The following is a 12,389-nucleotide window of genomic DNA, read 5'->3' as shown; positions in this document are numbered from 1 at the left end:
TTAATGATTTTAAGTCATAAACCTTAAAATTCCATAAGAAACGTTTGTTTTTTTATAATGATGTTAAATATAATTCTGAACGCACAAGTTGAGTCGATGCAATTTCAAAACGCATCGTTGACATTTCATACGTCAGAAATGTCAACATTGTCAACAATTTTTTTACTAAAAAACTTTTCTCACCGACTCGCGTAAAAATACACAACTTCCAGAGTTTTCTGTTATAATATCGTAAAGAAATGAGTGATTCCAGTGATGAAGATGATCTAACGCCTGTGGATGTTGCATTTTCCTAGCTATAGTGAGGTGAAAAGTTTTGTGTTATACACGGGCGCAAATGTATTTTACTTCTCGTGTGTTGAAACACTCGCTACGCTCAGGATTCTATTTAGAACCTTTCACCTATAGGATCCTTTCGCTTGCTCGTGTTTCAATTCTACACTTGCGGGTAAAATACAACTTTGCACCCTTGTATAACAAATAACTATTTTAACACAGTTGCTCAAAAAGTGTTACTTTACGTAGCTGTTTAGCGTGCGAAAAGTTGGTTTTCTCGAACTAGTGCTTTTTACTTTTCCAATTTTTTAAAATTTATTATTGTTCCAATTCATGACTACTTATTGATGAGTGTTAATATTAGTTTCCTTTAAACGTCGTAATCAACATAAAAACCTACTATTAATGTAAGAATACGAAAAATATACATATTTTATATTTTATTACTTACCTCTTCATCATTATAACACGTCTATTTTTTTTATATATTGAATATTGAAAAACCGTTCTTAATAAGTTGTCTGAATGGAACGGAACGCCTGTCAAAGAAGAGGCGTATTTTCTTACTTCAAGAATGTTTTAAGTTTCCAAAGGCAACATTCGATATTGTTTTTATAAATATACGATACACAAATAACCGTAAATAACGATATTTGGGTAATAATAGTACAATGTTTTATATTTACATTTGTTTCTGTCTTATAGAACATGCATTTAAAAAAAAACTTTTATTGAAGTGGGTTCAATAATAATAACACCCAGCTAAAAAAACACCTCTTCATAATGTCAATGTCAATGATGTCACAGAATTAATAATATAAGTTTCGAATTTCTTACTTGTTGTTTTTCTTTTTTTTTTATGAAATAGGCAAACGAGCAGACGGATCACCTTATGGTAAGCGATTACGGCCGCCCATGGACACCCGCAACACCAGAGGGGTTGTAAGTGCGTTGCCGGCCTTTAAGATGGGAATACGCTCTTTTCTTGAAGGTTTAAAGGTTTTTCGCAACTGTATTAAAAAACGTCGTTCGATACACGTGCGGAAATGTCATTCTTCACTCGTTCCGAGTCTCGGTACTCGTGAAGTAATGACATACTTAAAACTTAAAAAAAACTTCCAGATACGGAGACCTAGTTAAATAACTTCCAGTGGGGTTTTGAAAAATAACTGTCCAGGAAATATATGTACTAGGGATGTACCGACTAGTCAGGAAAGCCGACTAATCGGCCACATTTGTAGTCGGCGATTAGTCGGCGACTAGTCGGCCTATTCTTAATTACAGAAAAACAGGACAAACAAAATAAACAGCCAATATTTATCAAATGTTAAATACCTATTTTACTTAAATACCTATTTAGGATGCATACGATTACGAAAAGTTTTGTACATACGCATTATTATATTAAATGAATGTGTAGTTATGTATGTCGTCGCAGACCGTATCATATTTTGTACTTGGTTACAATTGCGAAAGTAGTTAGGTAATTTTATTTATATTACTTGAGGTGTCTTTAATTAAGCTGCTAGGACCTACCAACCGTGCAACCTCACAAAACTCAAGCCGCAGAGGAATTATTACTGTTATGTGTAATGGCGGAGCACAATGCTTCTACAGCCCATGGTTACTGGGGATGGGTTCTTGACTAGCCTAACACAAACCTGGGAAGATCCCCAACAATGTGTACTGCTGATCGCTAATGCATAGTTGAATTGATGTTCAACACGACTAGTCGTTAAGTCTTTACATCAGCAGGAAACATGTCAATTAGTAATATGATAAATATCGCGACACCAATGGTCTCTGCTGGGTTGGACCAGCTAAAAAATAGCGAATGTATATCGCGGTAGACCCGTTAATTTGAGTTTTGAATGATTCACGGTTAGTTTCTCTAGACTTATATTGACCGGGATATAGACCGTGATTACCTTTTGTATTATTTGTGAGCTCCCGATATTTCGACGCAGTTACATGCATCATGTTCACGGGTGACTGAAGATAGCGGGATAATACAAAAGGTAATCACGGTCTATATCCCGGTCAATATAAGTCTAGACCCGTTAATATCATTGAATATGTGGACAAAACGCGAGAATTTAAAGTGTTATATAAGACAAAGCTATTGCAATGAACATCCCAATGTAAGCTTTATAGAGAAGTAATGATTATGGATTTGGCCGACTAATCGGCCATCTGAACGCCGATTAGTCGGCCAAATCAATAGTCGGTACATCACTAATATGTACCTGTTGTAGGTTGTAGAGTACTGAAACTATTGCACATAATTGGTTTATGCGAATCCCATGATAAACTACTGTGAATGCACCATGTTTGACGGTTACTACTCTTATTTAATAATAGGCAAAATCTAGAGTAACATCTAATTTCCACTTTAATTTTCAGACAACAAACACCTCTACTATTTATTCTTTGTAACCAAATTTGTAACGATTATTTTGTTTGACAGGTCAACTGTCAAGTCGAGAAGACATGTCGATGGCATGACATTGACGGGTTATAGGGGCCGTTCCGAAGTGTTAGAGGCCCCACAAACACGAGCGCTTTTTCAACGCGCGTTAAAAAAGCGCTTGAATCCGCCCGCACGCTAAATTCGAACGGCCAACGCTTAAAGTCGAAAATCCAACAACGCTTGCTAAAAAGCGCCACCGCCATCGTGTGAATACGCACGAAAGCTTTTTCGACGCGCGTTACAAAAGCGTTTGGATGTCACAAATGGATAACCATGTATAAGTACATTCACACGAAAGCGGTTTTTAGGCGCGGCGCTTTTTTATCGAACACTGTTGGATTTTCGGCGTTGAGCGTTGGACGTTAATCGAATTTAGCATATGGAACTCCGTGATTCTGTTCTGACAAGCGTTAAAAAAGCGCCGACGCTGGTATTTGAGGGCTCACGATTCGATCATACGACTATAAATATAGCAATATTTTACTTACGAAAGCAAAAGTATGTAAATGATCGTATATTATATTTGTTGTGACTTATTTTCAAAGTGTTTTTCGATAAAACGACACGTTAAGATCGCTCGCCCTCTTTCTAATGATAAAAAAACGAGAGGTATAGTTAGACGGTTCTGAGTGGTAGACTGCAAATGAGATAAAAGCTATATTAGGTACATGCATTAATCCTCATATCAGGCGGCTCTTTGATTCCAAGGATTGCATAATTTTTATACTTTTTAATGATTTTTAGAATATGAAAATTATAAAAAGTATAAAAGTTATGCAATCCTTGTATTCAACGCATTTCATTTAATTTCATTTCAACGAGCCGCCTGCTACAGATTTCTTGAAATTGCCGCGTTTTTTCAGCTTCAACTTTCATTAGCCAGACTATTATCAATTTGCCAATTTCGTGATTATTCTTTTACACGGCACATAAACTTATGCATAATTTATCGATATAAAAAGTCGACACAGTTACATCCCTAGCAAATTATCAAACTTATGACACCGTACGTAAATGAGAAATAACAAGCATATATGCATCTCTTTTCGGCACATTATCTAATTCGTAAGGAATTAAAGTACGGGTATACATATTTGCGAAGCATTTTTGCCCGACTTCTATGCTTTAGTCATTATTCTGAGAGGGTAGTTTAGCCGGCTGTCGGCCAGCAAAACTGAAGCAAAACTTCGAATTCAAAAGGATTTTATTAGCAACATATTCGACAAATCTTTTTCATTTTATGAATTTTAGACTAAAAATATAATGTGAATTCTACCGGTCAAAAGTTTAATAATGTAATAATAATATCGTTTTAATTTTAAAAACTAACACGGGACTTAATCGCGTACAAACAAACGTTTATTTATGGCCTGACGTTTCGAACGTGACGTTACGTTCGTGGTCCCAGGCAGACCGGCGAGGAATTGTATCAACATCTTGCCGCGCGGATTTTGCGAACTACCCGCACTTGATCTTGATTAATTATGAGTGAAAATCTTGTTAGTTTAAATCAGTATAATATAGTTTTATTTCATAAATAGCTTCAAAACAAATTAGAATAAGAATTACTAGTCTCCTATATTTTTATTTATAATAATAACATGAGCTTTTAAAATTAAATAAACTAACTAATCTGTAAAGCTAAACTAAACTTATAAAACTTAAAATAACTTATAATTAAAAAATGCTCCCCAGGTAAAAATATAATATAATACACTTGCCATGTTTGTATCAAAATCTGTTATTAATTTAGTTTTATTTATATAATTTAGCGTGTGGGCGGATTCAAGAGCTTTTTCAACGCGCGTTGAAAAAGCGCGCGTGTCTGTGGGCTCTAACTTCTAACACACTTCGGAACGGCCCCTATAACCTGTCAATGTCATGCCATCGACTTGACAGTTGACCTGTCAAACAAAATAATCGTAACAAAAAATAAATAGGAGAAGTGTTTGTTTGAAAATTAAAGTGGAAATTAGATGTTACTCTAGATTTTGCCTATTATTAAATAAGAGTAGTAACCGTCAAACATGGTGCATTCACAGTTTAGTTTATCATGGGATTCGCATAAATCAATTATGTGCAATGGTTTCAGTACTCTACAACAGGTACATACTTAACTATACCTAACATAATTAAAGTAAAAAAAGTATTTCCAAAACTATATTACAATTCCGATTTTTTTAAACATACCCTACTTTCTTTACTATTAATTAAACAAATTGTAGCTTCAAGAAGTCATAAATTCAAGACTCGGATTTTTGATCGCATGGTTAGATGAAAGAAAAGTATGGAGTCGATATTAAAACTAAAATTTGACTCATATTTATACTCATACTCATTCATTTATTTAATACCGAAAATAAATTATAAATGAAATAAATTATTAGAAATGAGTTAAAATATATTTTGAATAAAAAAATTAACTCAATAAAAAAAATTAACATTAAGAAATCTCCTATTACATAGGGCATGTATATACAGGAATGAGTGCTTTAAAATTTTGCCAAGGTATGGCGTGTGTATTGTTCATTTTAAAATTACAATAATTGTTAGATGAGTATAAGTATAATGGTGACTTTTTCCATATTTTCTGGAGTAAAACAGGTTCTATATTGGTGGATAATCCACTTTTGACGTAATACAAATATTCCTTTTAATTACATTAAGTAAGATTAACTTTCAATTGACATTTTCGATCTGTCAGCCTGATAAAGGGATAAATAAAAGTATTACGGGACTAAGAAAACGAGTAGGTATGGGTATGAATATGAGTTTAATTTTAGTTTTAATATAGACGCCATAGTTTTCTTTCATCTTACCATGCAATAAAAATTTCAGGCTTAGTTATAATGTTTTTCTTTACCTGCCTAAAAACTTGCTGTAATGTAGCATTCGTTTATAAATATGATATTTTTAGAAATATATATTTAAATAAATATATATTAAATGTATATTAAAATTTAGTTTAAGATTACTTAGTTTAAGATAAAATAAATTGTATGCCCGAAAAGGGTAAAACTGTTGATACCCATAAAAAAATGTACCTAGCTATACTTCTTGTACCTACACAGTTTGAACAATAAATGTTTCTGATTTCTGATTTCTGATTTCTGATAGAATGGTGAATTTGTTGACATGACAATTGCAGCAGACGGACACTTTGTGAAGGTTCATCAAATGGTAATGGCAATGGCCAGCCCATATCTAAAGGAGCTCATCACATCTGCTCCGTGCCAGCACCCAGTTATATTCCTTAATGTAAGTTGTACTTAACAACTCTTAGCTTAGTACATTTATTGTTAGTATGCATAAATGTTTTTCTTCCTGACTTCCTTGGCTTGTATTTCGCTTTCTGTGTGTTGTCTTGCTCAAACATTGGAGTGACATGCAAATCGCATCCAGTGTGATAAACACCTTGCGTTGCCGAGTTATTTATTATTGTATTGTAATTAAAGATTCTCTTTTGTAAAGCACACACTTAACCATTATTATTAGACTGAACTATCTATACTGCAACTGAACTATTATTAATATAAAGCAATTGTTTCAGAATGTGAGTCACAAGACATTGTGTTCCCTCTTAGAGTATGTATACACAGGGGAAGTGCTGCTCCCAGCTGAGAGCCTAACACTCTTTGTAGAAACTGCTAAATCGTTACACATTAAAGGATTGGAAAGCTTGGTAAATATTGCCTGTCATTATCATTTGCTTGCCCTTATCCCATTCATTTGGGGTTGGCACAGCATGTCTTTTTCTTCCATACCTCACCCGTCATCTCACCATTCATTCGCGTTTGTTTCATATCATCTCTCATACAGTCCATCCACCTTTTCCTCAGTTTTTCTCTCCCGTTACTTCCCTCCACATTCATTTGTAATATCTTTCTCGTCACATTGCTTTCATCCCTCCACATTGTATTATTCCTTTTTACTAATGTGTGCAAAAAATAGTTTTTTTCAATACAGTTGCTCAAAAAGTGCTACTTTTCGTGGCTGTTTAGCATGCGGAATGTTGGTTTTCGCGAACTAGTGCTTTTTACTTTTCCATTTTTTTAAACTTTTACTTGTTCCAATTCATGACTACTTATTGATGAGTGTTAATATTAGTTTTCTTTAAACGTCGTAATCAACATAAAAACCTACTGTTAATGTAAGAATACGAAAAATATGCATATTTCATATTTTATTACTTACCTCTTCATCATTATAAGTATTATAACACGTTTATTTTTTAATGTTGAAAAACCGTTCTTAATAAGTTGTCTGAATGGAACGGAACGCCTGTCAAAGAAGAGGCGTATTTTCTTACTGCAAGAATGTTTTAAGTATCCAAAGGCAACATTCGATATTGTTTTTATAAATATACGATACACAAATAATCGTAAATAACGATATTTAGGTGATAATAGTACTATGTATTAATATTTACAATTGTTTCTGTCTTATATGTAGAACATGCATTTGAAAAAAAAAACTTTCATTGAAGTGGGTTCATTCTAGTCGAATAAAAGCTAGAAAAACACCTCTTCATAATGTCAATGTCAATGATGTCACAGAATTAATAATATAAAAGTTTCGACTTTCGAATTCCATTCCTTACTTGTGGCTTTTCTCATTTTTTCGCAACTGTATTAAAAAACGTCGTTCGATACACGTGCGGAAATGTCATTCTTTACTCGTCCCGAGTCTTGCCACTCGCCTACGGCTCGTGGCAATATATCTCAGTACTCGTGGAGTAATGACATACTTTCCGCACTAGCATCGAAATGTACTATTGTATGTATTGTATAAATAAAGAAATATTACATAACTATCTTACTCCTAAATAACAATATTTAGAGTATTTAGACCTAAATGGAAATATTGTACATTTTGTTCCACTTGCTGTACTTCATTTCATATTTAGTGAACAACCTCTGACAAAGTTAATTCCAGTCCAGTTTCCATATCCTGCAATTTCAACTAAATTTTATGTTTTCAGATCACCAGTGAATGTTTACCTGTACGAATGGGTACGAACATATCACAGTTGGAAACTAATGAATTTAAGAACATGTTGACTTCTTCAGGTGAAAAAACTGAACAGGTAAAAAAATTTTGACAATGATTTATGTATATTGAACAATTAGCTCCATGCATGAATTTATTTTTATTTTTGGATTCATAATTTATATCGTTGGAACACCGGAAATGGTAAAAATACTTTTGTAAACCTTAACATTATTTTATTAAAAAATATTTAAAATGTTGAAAACGGTTGAAACGCTCATAATTTTTGGCGCGAATTCGACAGAGCGTGATGACAGCACACGTTGGGCGGCCCAACTGACGTTTGCTACTAATGACACTAATCTGTCGAATGCGTGACGTCACGTGGCGTTTCGAGCGTTTCGCTCACTAGCTTTTCACGGGCAAATTTTTGTACTTTTTAACCGACTTCAATTTCATAGAAGGAGGAGGTTCTGTATTCGGTTGTGGCTATTTTTTTTTTTTTTTATGTATGTTCACCGATTACTCCGAGACCCGTGGTCCGATTTGAGTAATTATTTTTTTGTTCGAAAGGAGCTACTTCCAAGTTGGTCCCATATTAATCTGGTTCTGATCTGATGATGGGATCCCTGAGGAATTAAGGGAACTCCTCAATTTTTAAAGGCACATGTATGGTGATTTGGGTGTTTTCATAAGCAACTTGAGCATTTTCTCTCGAAAACGACCAATTTTATGAAGTGGACCTGATGATGATGATTGTTTTGATGATAGTGATGATGATTTTTTTAATGTAGGATGTTCAGCGATTACTCCGAGACCCGTGGTCCGACTTGAACAATTCTTTTTGTGTTTGAAAGGAACTACCTCCAAGGTGGTCCCACATTAATCTGGTGCTGTTCTGATGATGGGATCCATGAGGAATTGAGGGAACTCCTCAATTTTTGAAGGCACATGTATGGTGATTTAGGTGTTTTCTTAAGAAACTCGAGCATTTTCTCTCGAAAACCACCAATTTGAATGAAGTGGAGCTGATGATTATGATTGTTTTGATGATAATGATTTCAGTGATTACTCCGGCACCCATGATCCAATTTGAGTAATTCTTTTTCTGATTGAAAGAAGTTACCTCCAAGCTGTTTTCGTAACATTTTTTGTTTTGATCTGATGATGGAATCCGTGAGGAATTGAGGGAACTCCTCAATTTTTAAAGGCACGTGTATGGTGATTTCGGTGTTTTCTAAAGTAACTCAAGCATTTCCTCTCAAAAACCACCAATTTGATGTAGTGCAACTGTAGCCTAACCACGAGTTTGACACTAAATATTCGCTAGCGTGTTCGTAACTTTGTACACTAATATTCCAGTACGAGCAAGATGCAAAAACAGTAAGTTACGCACACGATAGCGAATATATCAATGTCAATCTCGTGGTAAGGCTACTGATGATGAAGACTACGGACGAAATGTGGAACTTCCCTCGTATGTGTATTATGATTTTTGATGTAGGTAGTGTTGGAAACAACCAAAGAGACTGAGAAGTGAGGGGTAGGTGTGAGAGGTGAAGGTAGCGGGTTAGGGTATTAGTATTTGGGGGGTTTGGGGGTTGAGGGGAGGTGAGTTGATGGGTCGGGGACTGAGGGGTTGGTAGTTAAGGGATTGGGGGTTAGGGTTAGGAGTTAAGGGGTCTGGGGTTATGGGTTGGTGGTTTAGGGTCGAGGGGTTCAGTGATCAGGGGTTGATGTGCTGTGAGGTTGAGTGATCGGGGGGTTTGAGGGATTGGGATAGTGGCGGGGCGGAGAATGGATTTAGTGACAGGAATGATTTCCCAGACGGACTCGAGGAAAATTCTGATTATTTAATAAAGTTTACGAATTTAGAGTTATACATGATTATGTTTTTCATTCATGCGTCACGCTCTTAACAATGTCAAAACTAAAAATGGAAAAATAAAAACTTTTATAAAAAAAAAGTTAAACCGACTTCAAAAAGGATGAAATAAAATATGATCCTTTTAAGGGTTCCGTGTTTAAGTATATGCTTTACCAACTGATATGTTTGAAGTCGGTGCCAAGCCAAATTTTGAACCATATATATATATTCATAGTGATTTTGGTGCAATTCGTTAAGGCTGCGGCTATATAAGTATGTACGTTGGATTGCCTAACGCAGCGTACTACGTAGGCGAACAACACGCTAACGCTAAGCGGCGCGGCACGGCGTCTTAATTAATCCTTTGATACCTATAGAAGTGTCCTACGTGGGCGATCTTTTTGCGAACGCGAACGCCTAGGGCAGGCCGCGCCGCGCCGCGTCGGTTCGCTTCGCGTTCGCGACTGTTCGCCTATGTAAGACGCAGCGTTACACGACGACAATAAACGAACTTTCTGTATGTATTTAAGAACACACCTCAGAACAGAACACACGGTTGAACCTTCTTGGCGCAGTTCGTACCATGCTTGTCGGCACATTAGTGTAAATCTAATGCGTTTATATCGTCGTATTTTTTAAAGAGCATTTCTTACTAATTCTTGAACAGTTCATAGCACGCAAGTGTGGGATTGGGACTGAGTTATTATCTGTCGCTTATCCAGAGGACTACATTTCAAAATAAAAAACAATTCAAGGAACCTTCATGCCAAATTTCAGCTAAAGCGGTTCAGTTATTTAGCCATGAAAGGTAACAAAGAGGCAGACAGAATTACTTTTACGTTTATAATATTTGTACAGTTGTAATGGGATTTATATACATAAAGCTCATTATTTTTGACTGGTATTGTTACTACTTGGCTTGGCACCGACTTCAAACATATCAGTTGGTAACGCATATACTTAAACACGGAACCCTTAAAAGGATCATATTTTATTTCATCCTTTTTGAAGTCGGTTTAACTTTTTTTTTATAAAAGTTTTTAATTTTTATAATTTTAAATAATTAAATGGTAATTTAAAAACGGAAATGCATTTGTAACATGATATAACGGTAACAAACATCCGAATAAAACATATTTCGTTCAAATATAAACTTCATGCATGAGGCTAATTGTAATTGTAATTTTTAACTGTTTGTGTTAATATCTAGATAGGTACATATTTACATGCTTGTACATTGTTACAGATGAACTTGCCCGTGACTAGAAAAATAGCTCTGAAAACATATAGTAATACAAAAATACCTGGAGCTTTGTAAGTATATTTTGCAAGATTTACCTTCTAAAATCAAGCAACAAAATTTACTATGACCAAAGAGGATATAATAGGATAGATCGGTACTGTCATAGAAAATTTTGTAGCCACAGTTAATTCACTGCCATCCATCGACACACGAATAAAACTAAAAATGAAGATGTATAAAAATACCATTAAATGTATTTATATAATTGGATAAATGTTTTTTTTTATTTGCATTAATTATTTTTATAATATATGATTTTTGACCCATGTTCTTTCACTGATATGCATTACAATTTTTAAATAACAACCAACCATCAACGCCATTTATTCGAGAGTAGGCCAACGGTAGTGGCGCCATCTGTTCGAGAATCAAATTTTCTTGATTTTCGAGGGATGTTTTTTCCTTCGACTGTATCCATCTATTACGGAGTTATATATATCTTTGCTATAACAGTACCGCTCTATCCTATTATATCCTCTTTGCTGTGGCTACAAAATTTACTATGCTCTATGTCCTCTTTGTGCATACTTTTGCCTTTAAGAAAAATATACTTATTCATAGCATGAGGCAATAATTGGATACACTCATTACCATCATGCCTAAATGTATGTACAGTCAAGGGCATAAATATATATACATTCCCAGTTTCAAAAATATGTGTACGTTCTTACACCTTAGACAATAAAGTCGTGTTCACATATTTTTGAACCATTTGTCTGGATAGATATTTTTGCCTTCGATTGTACATGTATTGTAGTATTTATTTTTTCCAGAAAAGCTAAATTACATGTGCCGGACACTGTTCCTATAATGTCGGACTATGCTATGGCTGATGACACTACACACGATTCGGATGACGACCACGACTTCCAGAACCAGACAGCCGCGAATTCGATGTTAGACGCCACACCGGACACAGAAAAATGTAAAAAACTTGTTTTTAAGATTTTATACCTACTACCAGGTTCCAGGTCGAACGAAACTACATGATTCTTTGATACACTGTGTTTTTAGGGTTCCGTACCCGAAGGGTAAAAACGGGACCCTATTACTAACACTCCGCTGTATGTCTGTCTATCCGTCTGTCACCAGGCTGTATCTCATGAACCGTGATAGCTAGACAGTTGAAATTTTCACAGATGATGTATTTATGTTGCCGCTATAACAAGAAATACTAAAAACAGAATAATATAAATATTTAAGTGATGGGGCTCCCATGGATACAACAAACTTGTTATTTTTGCAGTTTTTTGCGTAGTGGTACGGAACCCTTAGTGCGCGAGTCCGACTAGCACTTGGCCGGTTTTTTTTTAAACTCCGGGTATGGCTAAGCAAGGAAACTAAATGGCATAGCATATATCATTAAATTTTTTTGTTATTAATTTTTAATTTCATTTTTTATGCTACTAAAGTCAAGGACTATCTCGGACGATAGGAATTCGAAATGACATTGATATGTCATAGTTTTCAATTATTTGGTTGAG

General features: G+C 35.0%; 1 protein-coding gene across 2 annotated transcripts in view; it reads left to right on the top strand.

Moving 5' to 3' along the window:
- Positions 1–12,389, top strand: part of LOC134742510 (putative uncharacterized protein DDB_G0282133) — a 58,605-nt gene that overhangs the window by 35,977 nt on the left and 10,239 nt on the right. Inside the window, exons 1-6 of one of the 2 annotated variants that reach the window (XM_063675739.1) lie at positions 4,665–4,851; positions 5,864–6,004; positions 6,297–6,428; positions 7,728–7,832; positions 10,849–10,916; positions 11,679–11,830. In XM_063675739.1, the coding sequence (XP_063531809.1) occupies positions 4,774–4,851; positions 5,864–6,004; positions 6,297–6,428; positions 7,728–7,832; positions 10,849–10,916; positions 11,679–11,830 (676 nt within the window). In that variant the 5' untranslated portion in view covers positions 4,665–4,773. Of the gene's footprint in view, positions 1–4,664; positions 4,852–5,863; positions 6,005–6,296; positions 6,429–7,727; positions 7,833–10,848; positions 10,917–11,678; positions 11,831–12,389 lie in introns of those variants that run through there. The other variant, XM_063675733.1, reaches the window with a different exon arrangement.

Source organism: Cydia strobilella, chromosome 1 (genome assembly GCF_947568885.1).
Source record: "Cydia strobilella chromosome 1, ilCydStro3.1, whole genome shotgun sequence".
NCBI classification, from domain to species: Eukaryota; Metazoa; Arthropoda; class Insecta; order Lepidoptera; family Tortricidae; genus Cydia; species Cydia strobilella.
Note: the sequence above shows the minus strand (reverse complement) of the source record. Positions and strands in the feature narration are given on the sequence as shown.